General features: G+C 55.1%; 1 protein-coding gene across 7 annotated transcripts in view; it reads right to left on the bottom strand.

Moving 5' to 3' along the window:
• Positions 1-18939, bottom strand: part of DAB2IP (DAB2 interacting protein) — a 187878-nt gene that overhangs the window by 76658 nt on the left and 92281 nt on the right. For all 7 annotated transcript variants that reach the window (XM_012771764.3, XM_012771768.3, XM_012771762.2 and 4 more), the window contains one exon: positions 6773-6918. In XM_012771764.3, coding sequence (XP_012627218.1) covers positions 6773-6918 — 146 coding nt within the window. The remainder of the gene's footprint in view (positions 1-6772; positions 6919-18939) is intronic.

Genomic DNA, 18939 nt, shown 5'->3' with positions numbered 1-18939 from the left:
TGGGCAGGCATGATCACTCTCTCTTAATGGATGGTAGAAGGGGGGCAGGGAGGAACAGAGAATAGCTTGCAGGGCCTGACCAAGAATCCAATGAGAAAGTGTGCTATCAAGGTCTCACTTCACACATGGGCCACAGGTGACTCCGCAATGAGCACTGAGAGAAGGGAAAAGAGGGAGCTGGGCCCCTGGTAGAGACCTGGCCATGGGAAGCTGCCTCAGGCCCCTAGAGGGATGGGAAAGGGGTTATTTTCATGGCAAGAGTGGCCAGTGACTGTCCCTCCTAGAGCCCAGACCTTGGGCATGTCACCCTCAACTCAGCTCAAGCTTGCTACCCATACCTCCTCATACTTACCCAAGGCTGGGGTGCTGTCCAGACCACTCCTCACAGATGAGCAGTGGACTGATGGCCAGAAGCTTAGAACCACCAGAAGTTTTTCGTGCAAGGGCACTTTTTCACATACCCACAGCCACTCACCGCAGGGCAGTGGGCTGGCAGCTCAGAGCAGGAGAGCAGCTAAGCATGCCCTGCTGCCCTGGGAAGGTGTCACACTGGCCAGGGGAGCTGGATGTTTTTCTTTCTTGCCTTTTCAGTCTCCCTATGATCTCCTCCAGTTTTGTTCTGTGGCCTTCTAAAATAGCCATTAATTAGAGCCTGGTAATTAACTTTCTGGTTCAAGTAATATTTTGCAAAGGGATTCCATTAAAGAGTCGATTTGCATATCCTCAGACGTGGGGCCTGGAAACAGGCAGGGCTACTTGGGGAGAATGGAAGAGGTCTCATGGCACCCCTCAGGCCTGGCACCTGAAGGTGAGAGGGGAGCCAGAGCGCCGCTGTTCAGGAAGTTCTCCCCAAGATGGTGAGCAGCTTATTCACAAAACCAGCCAGCTCAGTGTCCACACACTCAGAAAGAAACTGCACACATGTACAGAGGTATGCACATGTGAATTGCTCAAACACAGAACACACTATACACACGGGCACAAGGTATATATAAACATACACATACAAACACTGGTAGACATAACCCAAGAGAAGAAATTGCACGATGATGATAATGGTAGCCAACATTTATACTGAACACTTACTAGATTGCACCATACGCAACTGCCTGTATTCAACCCACAAAAACAGCTACTTCATACAGTACAACCCAGTATCATGTGCCAGGCACTGTTCCAAATGCTTTATATGTATCAACTCATTTAAAATGCACAGACATGTATAAGGACATTTACGTATAATGTATACACACCTTCATGAGGACAGATGCACACTTGCAAGACACACAGAAACATGTACACACACACATGCTTGTATAAAAGGCTTTTCCAGACTTTGAAACCCCAGCCTGGGGCTGATCACATTCTCACTAGCTAATTTCCACTGTGCCTAAAAATATTGCCCAGCTCGGATCTCTGGAAGGTACACGAGGGAGCTGCAGATCTAAAAGGAGGGCAATAAAAATGAGAAAGCAAAATATAAATTGATTCTTCTATGCGTCCAGCTCGTGTTCTGTGGCTTTCCCCTCCCTCTCTGGAGATGAAGCTCAGAACCATGTGCGCGCGTGGCTCTCCCCTAAAGGAGCCCATGGGGCGTCAAGTACAATGTCACAGTCAGAGGGGATTTGGTTATAATGCCTGGCTTCTGTGTGGGTCCCACCTCCTGCCTTTGACTGAGTGCCTCAGTTTTCCTGGAAGTAACCAGCATCTTCACTGCCTACCTACCCTGTAAGGTGGAAGCCCTCTCAAAGTGCTATGTAAATACAAGGCCTCCTTATGGCAATTATCGGATTAAGAATTAAATCCGATTTCCTTACGGAGAGGAGGGGAGGAGGGGAAGGAAAAAAGAAGAAGTGGGGAGAGGGGAGCCAGGGGAGCCTTCCTTGCAGGTAATTAATGAATGCCCTGTCATACCTCTTGGAAGGCAGAGGCCCACCTAGCACATAGGATCCACCCACATCGGGCCTCTCAGACCTGAGGAAGGCCAAACAGGGTGACCAAGAAGCCTGCAAGAGGCTTGTCAGAACTCAGGAAGCAAAGGACAGGAATAGACAAGTCTCAAAAGGAGCAGCACCACTGGCCATTAAACTGAAGAAAACAATATTCAATCACTCACAAGCAAATGAATGCAAATAACAAAGAAATGCCATTTTTCTGCCTACCCAAATGACAAAGACTGTTTTAATGATGACATCCAATGCTTTGAAGGGTGTGAGGAAACAGGTGAACACTCTCAAAAATCACTGGAGGAGTGTAAATTATTATAGGCTTTGGTGGGGGACATTTTTATAAAAAAACCTCAAACTATTCATCTTCTTTGACCTAGTAATTCCATTTCTAAGATTTCACCCTATGGGAAAATCAGAGATGCAGATAAAGATAAATATTCAAGGGTTTAAACCCCAGTATCATTTTTAATATAGAAAAACTAGACATAACCTAAATGTCTAAATGATTAAAAACAAGTATGGCCCAAACATAGGATGGAAGAATGAACTTCTAAAATTGATTTTTAAAACACATATAGGAATTAACTAACATTTACTGAAAACCTACAACATATTTGTCTAGACTCTTTCACACATTATTTAATAAAATTTTAGAACATGTAAGAAATGTGTAAGTGTTAAATGCTGAGAAAACAGCACTGAACAGGACACTTTCTATTAAGTATGTATGTGCTAAACATATCAATATTAATGTCTCCAACATTATTATTACCACATCCATTCTGCAGATGTGCAAACTGAGGCTCAGAAAGGTTAAGTGACTTGCCCCAGGAATGCCTGGCTTCAAATCCCAAGATCACAAGCTTCACATTACTCTGATTGTCTAAACTACACTATCACTCTTTATGTCATTGTGCTTGACAGACCAGTCCCAAGGGAAGGCTGAGAAGGACCAGGCTCCCCCCTATCTATAGCAGGGGAGGGAAAAAGGGCAGGAAACCCCAGGCCTGGGTGCCCAGCCCCTCCTGTACTCGTCAGCAACCAAAGTAGGAAAATAGAGCCTACCTTCCATTTCTTCAGGGTCTCCCCAACCTTCTCCTCTCTCCCTCCTCCAAGGACTGCCTTACCCCAAAGGCCAGAATTGATTCCTGCCTACTCAGGACCAACTGAGGGTCCCTGGAAGCCTCCACCCCCAACTTCCAAGTACTGTATCTTCCTCCCTAGTCCTACATCTCATGGAATCCCACCATTAGTAACTTTCAGGTGTGGGAACTCCAGCCAACACACACAGTCCCTGGAAGAGGTAATTGATCTCTAGCACCACATGTATCAGCCTTACCTACCTGCAATGGGACTGCCCACGTTTTTGAGCTAAGCCCTGCACCAGGCCAACTGGGAAGAACTGGAAGGGGGTATAGCCACTTTAGAGTAACTACAGGGGTAATTTTAGACAGGTAGAGCACTAAAGGTGGCATATTCCCAGCATGTGTGGAGGGCCAGAGTCACCCAGAAATAGGATCAGGAGAGACCAGGGATGAGGAAAGCATAATATTGCCAGCTGACCCTCCTAGCTCCTCAGGAACATTAATAAATAAATGAATGACTTGAAAATTATCTTCTGGGAAGGCAGAACCACATCCTCTATCACTTTTACCAACGTTAAAACAGCCCTGTAAATGAAGCAGCAACATTTCCAGCCTGCAAAATGAAAATGCTTTTGCCAGCACACCTTTCACCTGGAAAGAGCTTCAAGCAGCATTCATTTCTGTTATCCAAGAGAAATGATTACCTGTCCTTGGTGCTTATTGCCAAAGCCTCCAAAGAAGAAATAAGTGTCTGAGGGACCCAGGGATTGTGAAAACCAGCTGGCAACCTCCCTTGAGGCTGTGTTCAGGAGAATAAGAGCAAGGCTCAACCTGTCCTGCAGCCCCCAGTGCCCAGAGCCCAGCTGTGCCTACCAAGCCCTGGCTGGCCTGACCTCAGCCTCCCAACCAGCCAGGTTCAGCATCCTCACACCTGAGGCAGACTCCTTTTCCGGAGAGCCAAAAGATCCCAGCAAAGAACCAACTGGTCTCCAACCTCCAGCACAAAAAAATAACCTCCCCAACACAGCAGTTTGTGCAGCACACAGACAGCATGCAACAAAGCCTCTTCAGCAATGATATAAATCAACCGGATTCATCCAAAGTCGGAGCTCAAGTGGCCACCCCAGAGTGCCCCGTGCTATTCATCTACATGGGAAGGCCACGGGGACCAGGACTCCCTCTTGACACCCTGGAAGTCCCCATCTCCTTTCCCACCCTCTCCCCTTCCAATCACTGAAGCTATTGCCTCAGCACTTACCCTTCCCCAGTGATAGGCATGGCAGCCAGTGCGGGGGGTCTCATGGAGTGCGAGGGGTCCCTCCTCGCTGCTACGCCGAGCCGAAGGCAGCCCGTTCTGACCTCTCAGCCTCCAGAAGCACAACCACCCCACATCAGAGTAGGAAGAGGTCTCTCTCCACTCACCGAGGTTTGACCATGAGCTTGGGTTTGGGAGGTGGGGTCGCCAGAGTTGGTTTTACTCACTCAACTCCAAATAGGATTACTCCAGGGGCAGCCCCAGAGAATTATCTGCCCATCCATCCCAGCAGCAGCCGACAAATCTATTCCTAAGCAAAGCAGCAAATCAGAAGACCCAGTCCTGACAAAGCCTATTTCAGCTCTAAAGCTGAGTAGAGGGATTTCAAACCCAGTTTCTCTGCCTGTCCATGGGAAATCTGTACTCCATTCCTATGCCAGAGAAGCCACCAAGCCAGATTTTGTTTATAGAAAATTAATAAGACAATTCCACACCACTGCCAGTGACATTCTGCTCCAAATGCTACCGTTTACCACCATTCCCAGAAACAGGCTGGTAGTTTCACTCCCAACCCCCACTCTGCACCCCTTCAGCATGTGGCAAGGCTGACCTGTGGCCAAGCTGGGCAGGACCTGCATGAGGCCATCCTGGCCATGCCCTGACCTCTGGCCAGGGCTGCCAGCCAGTGCTTGCCGGCTTCTCAGTATAGCTTCCCTCTGGAAGGAGGTAAACACGACATGCATGCTGCCTGCTCCCGGAGGGCAGACACACTCAGAGGCCGGACTGCCTGCTGTCTCTCCTGCTCCCCGGACAACCAACACATGCACACAAAACAGGGTACGTACACAAGCCCTCGCATGCGAGTGCAGAGGGTCCTGACCCCTGCCAAGGAAAGCGCAGAGAAGGGCATGTTCCTGGGGGAGAGAGCCGGAGATGGTGGGGGACCGAGTGGAGGGAGGAAGGCAGCAAACCGGGTGGACTGCCGCCCAGACAATAACAAAGATGGGAAGCGAGATTTTCAAAGATGCAGCGACAGCGGCTGCACCCAGCGCTGAGCTCTGGCCTGGCTGCATCTTCCTGCCAGGGCACGCCTGGTCCCCTGGGGCGCCACGGCCATCAGAGAAAGGCTGAGGGTCCTGCCTCAGGCTGTGCTTGGCAGCTGGGGCAGGAAGCCAGCTGTAGGCAGTGGTGGGGATGCACTGGAGAGAGGAGCATCTCTGGGCTGATAGAAATTAAAGGTCTAGCAATTCTACTGGGAGGCAGAAGGGGCACTCTTCGGGAAGGTGCCAGGGGTCGGTTACAGTCACTCAACCTCAGGCAGGAGTTGGGCTATAACTTGTACTCCTCTGCCTGCTGGAACCAAGGGGGAGGGAAGAGACATTTTCATTCCACCTATGTCTCCCCTACAGGGAGTGCCAACTCGCCAATGGTACACACAGGCACAGCCCTATGAAGGCAGATGCCGGTGGCCTGAGAGGTTGGGGCTGAATGCTGAAAAGGCTCCTTGATGCCTGCCCGTTCTTTCACCTCCACTGGCTGGGCAGGAACACGTTCTAACTGGCACTGGAATCCATCACTGTGCCTGTGCCTAAGTGAAAGGTGCCTGTGGCTGGCACCACTCAAGCAGGAGAACCTGGGCCCTGAGAGGCTGTGTCTGCCCAGTGCCCCCTTGAGGACAAGATGGCTTGCCCTTGCAAGCTGAAGCCTGCTCCATTGCCGGGAACTCCCAGCAGGTTGAACCACCTCCTCCTTCTCCTCTGTCCCACAAGCCGCCTCCCTCTGGAATTTCCACACCTGCTCCCGGCTTGCCCAACAGAAGGAAACAGAGAGCAGGAGTCACCCCTGAGAGTGGAGAGGTGAGGGAGACAAGCAGCTGCCCAGGCCAGAGAGAAGGGGGCCCTTCGTCCCCAGCCTCAGGTCATGCTCCCGAGCTCAGGGCCTGGGCACTGCCCGCTCTGCTCGCCCCAGCCCCCAGCAGAGCACGCGCCCTACTTAGAGCAGATGTGCCCCCTAAGCGGCCCAGCCCCCTGCTCCTCCTCTCCAGATGTTCAACCTTTCCCTCACCACTGGTGCTGCCCGGTCTCAGCCAAAAATGCCTTTTGTATCTGACACCCGGGGCTCCCGAGGCAAGGGGATGGGTCCTGGGGCTGGAGGCGCCACTTCCGTCCCCAGCTGGGGCACTGCACGCCCGGCAAACAATGCCCACCTCGGCGGCCAGGCGAGGCAGGACTTCTCAGCGGGGGCACTTCGCGCCGGGCCTCGCCCGTGCCTCGGGCAGCCCTCCTCACCTCACCCTGGGGGAGCGAGAGGGCCCTCCCCTCGTGCCCTCAGTCTGAGGAGGCCCCACAAGTGGCCCGGAGGGCGGCGTGGGGTCCCCTCCCCCCGGTAGAGCGCCCCAGCCGGGCTTTCGCTTTGTCCCCGCGCCCTCGGGGGCGCATCCCGGGCGGCGGCGCGGCGAGGCCGGGCGGCGGCGGCGGGCTCACCTCTCATTGTCCGCGGCGGAGGCGGCAGCGTTGGCGGCGGCGCTCCGGAACCCCGGCAGGATGTGGCGGAAGCTGTGGTTGCGGTCCAGCTTGGGCTGGCTCTTGGTGCGCTTGATGGAGCCCTTGAGGCGGCGGCTGAGGAAGCCCTGCGCGCGGGGCGACAAGAGGGGGAAGGGGAGGCGGGGTTAGCGCGGCAGCGGCGGGCCGGGACCCGCGCGGGACCCGCACCCTCGCTGGGCGGCCGCGCGGCCGAGGGCGGGCCGGGCTCGCGCTCGGCCCCAGCCCCAGCAGCTCGCGGCCCGCGCAGCCCGCCCGCCCGCCGACCGAGCGCCGACGGCCCGGCCCGCGCAGCGCGGCCCAGCCCACCCCGCCCGCCACGTCGCCCCCGCCCCCTAAGCCGCTGTTGCCATGGCGACGCCGAGCCCAGCCGAGCCGCGCCGACTGCGGCCGAGGCTGCCCCGAGCCCCCCGGCGCCGGGGCGGGGGGGGGGGGGGTACCCGGCCGAGGGGGCGGGGCTGGGGGGCGGGGACCCCGGGGGGCCTCGACGGCCTGCCGCCCCTCACCTCCCCGCCGCCTCAAAGCCAGTCCTCGGGAACGAGGTCACACCCCCCACCCACCCAGAGGAATCCACGCCCCCACCCCGTCGGGGATTGGCGAGGCGCCGTCCTCCACGGCGAGGAGGTCGCGCAGACTGGGAAAAGTCAGGCTCTGAGAGCTGGCGTGAGGTCCTCCGAGGGGCCGGCCGCCCGGCCAGCGCCTGGTGCTGCCCTGGCCACCTAGACCTCTAACGAAGCGACTTTCCTCCCATGGCAGCAGTCGCTTGCTGTCAGGGTGGAGCCCATGCCCGCAGCTGTTGTACCCCTGCAGGGACAAGCACCTTGGGGACAGAATCCCTAGAGCCTAGCTCGGGGAGGGGCTGAGGGGGCTGAAGGGTTTGCTGAGTATCCTGAATGAAAGCGTCAAGATTTGGGGCACCCCATTCAGGCCGTTCCTCCATCTACCGGCTGGGCTGCACCGGACTGAGAAGGCAGCTTCATCCCCCACCCCCATCCCAGGAGCTCTCGCTGTAATGCAAGAGACAGAGAAGAGACAGGCGTTCGATATCGTTCAATACACGAAGCTCGAACCGGTGCTCTCTTTACAGGTGATGGGACAGATGTGGGGGCTCAAGGTGCCCCTGCCTGCATCCTGCTGGGCTTGGAACCCACAGGCAGCTTTAGGGAGAGGAAAACCGGGAGGGGGGGCTCCCTGAGGGAGGAGGAGTCCCCTGGCCTCAGTTCCATGTGATACAACAACAGAAGCAAATGGGATGTTAACTAATTTTGGGGTTGATGTACTAATCTGAATAACCACATTTCATCCATCTCCCAGGAAAGCGTTGGCATGGCAGCCCTCTCTGTGTCCAGGGGGAAGGGTGGACAGTTGCCATAGGCCCTGTGCTGGATCTGTCCATCTTTGACAGATGAGGTCAAACACTGGCTGTACAAGTCACCTCATGTCACCCACACAACAGAAAATGAGAGAAACATTATCTGCAAATGAAGGAACCTTGCCCAGACAGGTAAAGTGACTCACCTAGGGGCACCCAGCTTCCGGCCTACCTAATGCTAGAGTTTTCAAGCTTTCCTTCTTCCTATCTTTCTCCTTCTACTTGTTCCTCCCCTCAATCTCTCATCCATAAGAGACCTATCTCTGTGGCCACCTATCAGGATTCTAAACCTCCTCCAAGGCCCAGCTGAAATGCCACCTCATCCAGAAGGCCTTACCAGGCAGCAGAGTCCCAATGCCTCTCACCTCTGCCGCCTGGAATTATCCATCAAGGTATTCTAATCAGCTGTCACTCAGCAAGTATCTCTTAGGTGTTAGGGGCCACAGGAGGGACCCTTCTGCAGAGGGGTGACCCATAGACAAGGTGATGTCTAACGCAGAGGCTCCACAAGTGGTGTCAGGCCAGGGGAGCGCTCGGCCATCTGGGAGACACAGCGTGCAGGCAGAGACCTGCACCTCCGGCAAGGTCTGCTCTCCCAGCCTCGCCCTCCTGCCAGGTGCGGGGCAGGGGGTGCAGCTGCTAACCTGCATGGGTCCTTCTCTCACAGGGGCTGTTGTCACACAAGTTCCCCCAATGCGCTTATTCTTTTTCTTGATTTTTATTTTCTACACTGATGAAAATTTCACAATTTTTACACTCTTGTGACACAAAGAACGATGAAGCATGCTTCACATTTTTATGTAGCTCATTCTGTAGCAATATTGATGGCTTTATCCTATTTCTGAATTTAAAAAAAAAAACGTTCTCTGCCTTCTAGGCAGTGTGGTGGCACATGTGTCATTTCCTCTTCCCCACTCCTCCCCCTATGGCTCCACTTCATGCTCCTCTGACAGGCAGCCTCCTCCTTGAAGCCTGTGCTGAAGGGTACCTCCCCCGACCCACACTGACAATGACCTTGGGGACTCCTAATATTCTCTGTAATATTCACTCTTTCACCTTGTTGAGAGCCATTACGTGCTAGATACAGTGGCCAAGCCAGCCATGAACACTATGGGGTGAGCAGTGTGTAGATTTTCAAGAGGTCAGGGAGCTCAGATTACTCGGAGAGCAATTCTTCCAGGAAATGCAGCTCAGGGCCCTGCATATGACAGGCTTAACAAACACTCATTTGCAAAGTGACAACTGGAAAGGGACTCAGATCCAGAGGCTGCACTGTGTGGCCCAGAGAGGGGAAAGGACTTCCCCAAGGTCACGGAGCAAGGTTAACCAAGAACCCCAGACTCCAGCATCCTGCTCTGCACAACCTCACAGCTTGCTTACTCTCCTTCGTTGGGGTGGTGGGCCGAGGGTGGCTCCTGGCCCAGCCCGGAGGAAGGGAGACAAACCTTCTCTCCTGTTGCATCATGGGCTGCCCCTGGGACTTGATTACTGGAGGCAGCTGCAGCCCCAAACTCAGGAAGAGGAACTGACTGGTCTTTAAGTTGGAAAGACTTACATCTTATTGTAGACCTAAATCGACCTTTAACTGAGCAGCAGTGGGTAACTCACGTCCCTTTGTTCCTTCTTTTGGTAAAACGGCATTCGTGATGCCCACTTTCTGGAACTGTGGCAGAGCCTGCTGACAGCCCAGAGGCTGAGGACTGACAGCTGGAGGCTCAGATCTGGCTCCACAGACCCCTCGCCACCAAGAGATAACAGGCAAGGCCCCTCACCTCTAGGAAATGGCTGGGCGGCTGCAGTGAGGGTCAGGTTGGACAGAGAAAGCTATAGGCTCAGAGTGTAGCACACAGTAAGTGCTCAGCAAAAGTCAAATATTCTTACATCCAATTCCTGCATAAATGTATCAAATGCGTGATTGTTAGAAGCATCATTTGCAGTAATGCACGTTGGGCCCAGCTCATCTGAGAGGGTTAGACACAGTTTAACCCCTTGTAATCACACCCTTCCCAGTGACAGACTCAGACTCTGACGTCCAGCCCCCAGGGCCTGGCTTGAGCCCACGTTCTGCGGCAGCCCGCTGGGACCACATGAGCCCACCCTGCCGACCACACCCTTTGGGCAGCTCATGCTCCCTTACATCACTTGGGCTCAAATCTCAATTCAGACAAGCAGAGGGCAAATTACTGGACCTCTCAGAGCCTCAGTGTCCCCATCTGCAGAACAGGCTAATGATGACACCTGCTGTATGCAATTGTGGGAATGATGTAATGAGGTCAGATATCATCTGTAAAACAGTAAATATTTCAGAAGCGCATACAGTAGTCGCTAGCTTTATTGTTACCATTACTGACGTGGGCTCTTTTTCCCCCCCGAGAGGTACGTGACAGCCAAGGGTGGGAGTCTGCCAGGCAGCAGGGACAGGGACATGAATGAACATGCTTACAAAATGATTCTGGAGCCCCAGAAAGTCATCCAGTTTGGTAGTTTTGAACTCTTTTAAACAGGCACTTTTTTCTAAAACAACCTCACAGAGACTCCTGATGTACAAAGTGCACCGGGCAGGCAGAGCTGCTCAGGCGGAGGCCTCGGCTTTCATTCACTGGAGCAGGGACTGATGTCTGAAGCTCAGCGAGCAGTCTGTGCAGTCCACGGGGACCGGGCCTGCTCCCTCCCCAGATGGGGCACTCTGCCTCTGTGGACACAGCCTGTGCTCCCTGGACTGATCAGGCAGCTGCGCCACAGCACCGAGGTCAGCTAAGGCCCCAGGGCTTCTGCACAGGCTGCTGCTCAGTGCCACCACCCCCAGCCCATTCCCTGATGGCTGGGTATGGACAGCTGCGTCGCCTCTGCCCCTCTCTGTGTCCACACCCCCTCCCTCCCAGCTGATCCGCAGGCCCCTGGGCTTCCACCCCTATCACTGACCGTCCCGAGTGGAGGACAGAGGCCTGTGGGATCCTCCAGCAGCTCCCCCACCCCCGTTCCAGCCATGAGACCACCATCCTGACGTCTGGCCCTGAAGGAGCCTGGCTCCTTCTCCAGAAGGTTCTCAGAGACTTTCTCAAAGGCCTTTCAGAATTCCAGACACATGATTTCTTCATTCACCCATTTCAATCAATTCCAAGTGATGATGATGATAAATTACCAGTTACCAAGTTCTCACCAAGTAACTCACTGAAAGCCTCCCACCCAGGAGAGGATGAGAGGGGGCCCAGTGTCTCTTCTCGGGAATCCTTGGGAGGACCTGGGCTTCAGAATTCAGGATGTTTTGGGTTTTCAGGTGGGGAAATGGAGGCTCAGAGAAGTTAAGCCACTTGCTGACAGTGGCAGAGCTGTTATAGGGCAGAGCCCTCCCCACATATGCAACTGACAGCTCAGATGGTCCTCCCTACACTCAGCCCCAGGCACTGTACTGGGCCTCAGGGACACTCCCCTCCTGAGTGCAGAGCTGTCACATGGGGGCTCATCACCTCCAGTGAAGGAAGCCTTGCCCAGTGCAGTCCTTGTGTGTGCTTCACTCCCAGCCCAGGAGGCAACACCTAGGGAACCACAGGTTTGCATTACATCTGGGAACCCCATGTCGCCATGGCCTCTGAGCCACTGTTCCCAACCTGAATGTGAAGTACTGAGCACACAGTAGGTGCTCCATCAAGGGGGAGGTCCTTCCCCCAACTCCAGCATCTCTTGGTCCTGCATCCTTCCTCCAGGCCTGCCCGATCACCTTCTCCTCCCTCTGGGTTGCTGCAGATGGCTGGGAGGGTCGCTCTGTCTCTTTCCTGTTGAACCCTCAGATGCCCACCCAGGGCCCCCAAGACAGTGCCCAGGATAGAGGCAGACCCCTGCGGGCCCTCCTGCAGCCCCAGCCCAGCTCCTTCTGCGGCAGTTTCTAAGGCTGGTACCCAGAGAGCCTTCAAGGAGAGAGGCTGTTTTGACAGGCATGTCTCTCAATATCTTTCTAGGGCTTTGCCCAAATGCCACAGCACATCTTAATAAACAGAAGAGGAGGATGAGATCCCATCTCACTAGTGCCACCTCTCTGAGCCTCAGGAGAGGGGAAATGCAGGTGCACAGGCTGCCAGGCAGACCCAATGCCTCTGCAGCCTGGCCAGGGCACTGGAAAGGTGCTGGGGGCCGTGGGGGGTCCTGCTTCCAGGGTCACAGGGTAAGAGCCGAGAGGGCCCCCAGAGGGCATCCAGACTAGCCTATGTTCACCAAGCAAGGCAGTGGCACCACCTGTTAGCACCTTGGTCCCCTTGCTTCTCACCTTCATGCTTCAAGAGCCTCCCCAGTTCCCTAGGTTTCCTCTTTCCAGGCCTCAGTCTTCTCATCTGTAACATGGGGGGCTGGGTTGGGGGGGCGATCACCAAGCTCCTTTCCAGCAAGGATACTGATGATTCTACGAAGTTACAGCAGCTGCCAGGACCAGGGAATTTACCAGGGAATGCTCTGGCTTTGCCCAAGTCCTTCAGATGCGCCGTTCCTCCTGCCTCCTTCCCTGTTCCTGGACCTCTGCCCCCAGCAGGCTGCAGGCCTCCCTGGCCTCCTCCCCTGGGAGGTATGCACCATCAAAGAGCAAACCTACTGGGGAATGACTCACTAATGGTGGGATGGCAGACACTGTGACAGGTGAAAGAGGGCAGGCATTTTAAGCCAGGATTAAGTTGGTGCCTTACTGGTGGCTACCCACTCACAAGCCACCCCGTGCCCAAAGCACCCTCCCAATCCACATTCCACCCTGCATGGAGAAGGCAGCCAGTCTACTTGAGTCACACAAAGGGAACCAAGTCATGGGCCGTGAGAACCTCTGGAGAAGCCCCAGGAAGGGGCTGGACCCTGACTCTCATAATACTGCCCAGAAAACCACACCCAAACACTTCACATGGAGAAATACACGGGCCAGAAACATACAGGAGTTCAAGGACAGGCATGCATCCATATGCACACAGGAAGGGCACTCCCACAAAGAAATGCATGTGTGAGCATACCAGTCTCCTCAGCACCATCACACACGCAGACACACACACGCATGTGCACACTGATCAGCAGCACACTCACAAATGCACACACACAATCATGAAACATAGAAATTAACATACAAGTACACTGAAACAAGTCAAGAAATATACACACATACTCAGCAGTCCTCAGGCACACACAGAATTACGCAGACACACGAACCAAACACACGGGCCCACGTGTGCTCACGTTCACAGCAGAACAGGAAGGGCAGGGGGCCCGGTAAGTTCAAAGAGCAAGCAGGAAGCCCAGACCTCAGGTCCAAGGTGAGAAAACAGCCTTATGCTGCCGCTGAAATAATCCCCCTGCTCCTGCTCGGCGGTCTCTGAGGACAATCTTTCTGCTCCTCTCACACCCTGAAAGCTGTGGCTTTCAGACTCTTTTGGTCTGGCAAGAGCTAGAGGCCCCTGCCCCAAACATTTCTCCTCCTGCCCATCATCACATCTGAAATGCCACCATTTCACACACCTCGTCAAGTCCCAAGGGTAGTTTAATCTTTAAGAATCCCCAGGTAAATGCACAGATCTTTCATCCTTCCTCCAGAGGAGGCATGAAAACAGAAGGTCCCACCACTTAATGGCCACGGGGCCATAGGCCAGTGACTGAACCACGCATGCCTGTTTCCCTTTCTGTAAAACGGGGCAGCAGGAACCACCCTCACAGGTTGTGATGATTCAGTGAGATCGTGCACCGAAAGAACTTAGCCCATTTCGCAGCACACAATAAATATTAACTACTATCGTTACTATCATTATCACTTTCATTGTTTCAGTTTTTATTGCATCCTTTGACCACCAGACACCAGGCCAGCCATCACCCAGAACGGCACAGCTGTTCCCACTGCCTGGATGTCCCCTTCGCACAATGGACCCCGCACACTCTTCAGGTATCTCCTCCCCTGTCGCCCCAGACTAGGCCGTCTCCTTGTGGACTTATCACAGCTGTAATCATACATGTACTTGTTTAATGCCTCCACGCACACTGGATTGTAAAGCCACCAGAGCAAGGGCCACAGCAGCCTCAGTGCCAGTGCTGGACATCTGGCAGGAATTCCATAAATATTTCCTGAATGAATTAACAAATATTTAACGACACAAAATAAAAAAAAGAAAGTGCTCTGGGAGGCTATTTAAAGGATTCCACTTGGGAGCAATCTGGGTGAGCTTGCTGGAAGAGGAAGCTTTTGGGGGCATTTTAGAAACACTGAAGGTGAGACAGCAGGTGAGCTTGCTGAGATTAGCCGGGGCATTCCAGGCAGACTCATGGCACAAGAAAAGAGCAGAGGTAGGACAGTGTCTGGCTGCCCGGGGTGGCCCCTGGAGTTATCACAGGTCCCTCTGCTTTTCAAGTTACATACTACCACCTAAGCCTGGGCTTACAGCCCCCTCCCCAGTGCAGAAGACACGCAGGTAAAGGGGACCCCTAAGGAACCCTGAGAGTCTAGAGCAAGAAGGAGAGGGGAGCCCAGTATTGAAAAGGGTGGGGGCGGAGGGGAGGGGAGATGAGGACACCAGCAAGGCCCTCCTGGTATATGCTGGTGCCTTGGTGAACATGAACCAGACATGCATTCCTAAGGTCTCAGCAGGAGATGTGACAATCCAGAGCAGCCAAGGAGTGACTCGCTGTCCCATAAATCCTCCAGCTGACACCTGCTTAGCACAATAAGCCTGTCCCACAGGTCTGGACAGCCACAAACACCTCATCAGCTCTTTAAGCTCTTGGCCAGCCCTGGCCTTGGGGTAGGAAGTTGGACATCCAGGGCCACTTTGCTGCAGGGAAGCCCTCCCCACCAGGGGCCCCACCCCTGCAGCAAGGTCTCTGCTTTGTCCTTCTCCCTCTGCCTCCCTCTAGGCCTTATCGCCGAGGTCCCAGCACCAGGCCAGTTTTCTTGGGTGACTCCCTGACTTCAGTGCTTAAACCCAAGCAAAACACCCCTGTCCTGTGCCCTGTGCACCGTGTGAGTGAACATCCTCAGCAGAGGCCACCCAGCAGAGCAGCAAGAAAACCATGCTCAGAGTCAAGAACTCTGGAACGAAAACCTATCTCTGCAATTAATACCAATGAGGGCTACTCCAACACGCTACTGAGAATGAGTCACATGTGTTTAGTAAGCCCTGTTTAAGCTTCAGTACTAGATAGAGCTTTGCATGATTCTTCTTGTCTGACTCTCACAACCCACTGTGCAGATGGGAAAACAGAGGCTCAGAAAGTACAAGCAACATGCAGGACCACACAGCAGTGGGGCTGGGTTGGACACAGATAGGCTGCTCCAGAGCTGAGGCTCTTACATAATTCCATGACCAGGCTATGAGGTGCTGAGCCAGCACCTAAGCCTCTCTGTGACTCAGTTTCCCCATCCGTACAATCAGGGGATTGGTCTAGCTGATCTCTAAGTCCTTTCTAGCTTGGGCATTCCTCTCTGGTGGCCCACTGCAGGCAGCAATAAATGGGAGGGACCCTCTGGGGACAACAGCTTGCCCAAAGGAGGGGTACTAATGGTGGCACTTCAGGCTTATGCTGGGCCATGAGAGCTTCTGTTGGGTCAGCCGCCCTGCCCCGGCCTCCCAGGCCCCCAGCTGGCCAGGGTAGCCCCACAACAGCACGGCAGGGAAGAGGGGCTATCCTGCTTCTCCCTGGACCAAGAGCCACCAGGGAACAAAGGTCCCCAGGGAGCTCCAGGCCTGAGCACTGGTAAACACTTGTGGGAGGGAGGGCTGGGCAGAAGCCCCATAAATCCACCTGAGTAAGCAGTGCTTTTAAAGCCCTTTGCACTATAGAATACAAAACACACTGTTTTGGGAGAGGATTTTATAGGCTATTTCTCCTCCTGGGTGATTTACCGTCTGCAGACCAGGTTCACCTGGGAGTCCTAGCCTCGGAAGGCCCGTGGGGGCCCATGGGATGGAGTCAGGTCAATTTCAAGCTAGGGCTGGTGTCCTTGCTGGGGCTCTGGTGGACTGGGTGACTTGTCCTGGCCTGTCCCTGCAAGGGTGGCCTCAGACACAGTGTGGGGGTTCTCAGGAGAGGGGAGATCACTGCTCACTCTCTTCCCTGCTCCCCACACACTCACTCCATTTAATTCATCGACTCTCCCTCTCTCGCACCTTCACTCTACAAGCCCGCCAGGTGCCTGCCACAGGTGAGGCCTCGGATAAATCACAAACAGTCCCTCCCCTTGAGAGAAGGCCACCACCATCTGGTGGCACAGGCAGACACGTGGCAGATCGTTAGGACACAGAGTCTGTGGGACTACTTGTGCGGGTAGGGTGTCCTGGAGCCCGGGCAGGGGATGCCTGCTGGAGGCGAGGGCTCACAGAGAAGGGACAGAGCCCGGGTGGCAGTAAGGAGCTCTGGAGGCAGGGAAGTGGGGAGGAATTGTGTGCAGAAAGACCAGCCTGTGCAAAGGCCAGGGGCTGGGACAGGCCTGGGGGGGCTTGAACGCCAGGCTGGGAACTGGGTCCCCCGCCCCGCTGGGGGCCATCTAAGGTGCTGGAGCAGGGGAGTAACAAGCATAGCTCGTTTTAGACATTCTTTAAGCAATTCCGCAGGAAAAGTTACTCATCCCAATGCAGAGCCTTGTGTTGAAAACAGATGTCATTGCTGCCACCTCCACAGAGGGCCTCCTGGCTTTGGAAACAATTATTCCCACCCGAGAACTCAGATATAATTATGTCTGCAATCCAGCCCAAATGCCACTTGATTGTTTCATTTTCGTAGCACGAGGAGGTGGAGAGACGGAGGCATCTGAGTCTTGTGCCCCACACGCAGTCTCCTGGGGCCCCCGGGAGAGGGGAGGACCTGCAGGGCCACTGGGCAGGGTGGAAAGAGGGCAGCAGTTCTCACCCACCACAGGGTGTCTGCCCTGCACAGACACCTCCTGACCCCCGGGGCCAGGCCTGCTGGATCAGACTAGATAGATGGGGAGGCCTGGGTTCAAATGCCAGCTCTGTCCCCTACAGGCTGTGTGACCCAGGACAACACACCTGCCCCCTCTGGGGCAGATGGAGAACAACACTGGCCAGCAGAGACTAGAAGGCTCTGTGAGAACGTCCCCAGCCAGGCTCGAGAGCTGAGCAATCCTCAGAGAGTTCTTCGCTCTCCATCTGCTTCTATTTTGTCACCTTCGGAGAGTGAGATTTGTGTTATCTGAGCCTTGTGTTGTAAGGACTAAATGAGACAATACCTGGAGAGTGCTCGGCACAGGGCCTGACCCAAGGACTGCGAAAAACGGGCTTCGTGACCCCCCCATCAATCATACAGACAGCAGAGGTGGCAGGGCTGGGTCTTGAACCCAAGTTAGTGGGACTTTGAGCCCAAGCTCCGGCCACCACCCCACTGCTCCCAGGATGCCCATCTTGCTCCCTCCCAAAGCAGTGGTGAGGACAGAACAAGTCACCTGTATACCTCCAAAGGGTGACAGTGACCATGTGTCTACTGGCCCCAGCCTGGTGACCACAGGGCAGCAGCACTGCCTGGCTGACCGGACACCGTCCACCCCACCCTGTGCCTTCCTCTCGAGGGAGGGCTGCCTTGGCCCCAGACCTTGCTTCATCCAGTGTCCCTGACAAAGGTCCCCTTTCAGAGGTCCCTGACTTTCTGGTCAACCCTAGCCCAGCCAGCTCAGCCACCCATGCCAGACTCAGCTGTCAAAAGCTACTTCCTGATCTGAGCTCTCCCACCACCCGGCAGGCTCCCTGTGGCCCTGGGCACACGAACCCCTGGGACTTCAGTTCTCGCTGGGAGGAGCCACCCAGGCGTCCACTCGTCCACTCGCTGCCCTCTGCTGCCCCCAGCTGGCGGGAAACAGCCCTGCGCAGGCACCTCCATCTCCCTCCGTCTGAACTAGCCACCAGGAGACTTGGTTTCTGGTCCCCTGAGAACCCACCCCCCTCTCCCAGCCCCCGCCCCAGCCCTCTCCACTGCCTGGTCCCAGGGCTGAGCCCTAGGTTATGTTGCTTTGGGGCCACAGCTGAGGGGCGCAGAAGGGGAAGGGGTCTGCCCATGACCTGGGGCTCTGGGCAAAGTGAGGGGCAGAGGTGACCCCCACACAAGGAAGGGGAACGGGGTGTGAACACTGGCTGGATGCTCCCTTGTGCCAGGCCCTGAGCCCTCACAGCCACCCCGTGGTGGGGGTTCCTGTGCCCATTTGCAGAGAGAGAAAGAATCGGGCAACTTGCCTGAGCGGTCCCCAGGCACTGGGTCAGCACACGCCAGCTCACGTGGCTGAACTGAGCAAGGGACTTTGGCCTCACAGGCAAATTCCCTGTGCTGCGAGGAGGAAACTGGGGGAAACCCAGGGTCCAGCACCACCGCCCTGTCACCGTCAGCCAAGGCTGCATGGCTGACATCCCTCCACTGGTCTATGGCCCACACAGACGTGTCCCGGTGAGTGTGCATCGGGGATGGGCCAGAAGCAACCTGGATGGCTGGAGGGAGCCCCAGCAGGTATGCTGGGCAAGCTGTCCCTCTCTGGGCCTCAGTTTCCCCATATGTGCTAGGACAGAGCTGGCTCACCTGAAGAGTGAGCCTGACCAGCTTCTCTGTTCACCGCCCAACAGCCAGCTTCCTTAGCTGGGAAGGGGCACTAAGTGGGGACGGCGAGGCAGACTGCAGGGAACAGAGAATGCCACCTTCCTGGCCCTCCAGTCAGACCTGCCTCCTCCATGCAGCCCCAGCCAAACTGCGGGTCCGGCTGGGGCTGGGGCCCAGTGGCCAGGAGGGGCAG

Source organism: Microcebus murinus, chromosome 12 (assembly GCF_040939455.1).
Source record: "Microcebus murinus isolate Inina chromosome 12, M.murinus_Inina_mat1.0, whole genome shotgun sequence".
In the NCBI taxonomy this organism is placed as follows: domain Eukaryota; kingdom Metazoa; phylum Chordata; class Mammalia; order Primates; family Cheirogaleidae; genus Microcebus; species Microcebus murinus.
Note: the sequence above shows the minus strand (reverse complement) of the source record. Positions and strands in the feature narration are given on the sequence as shown.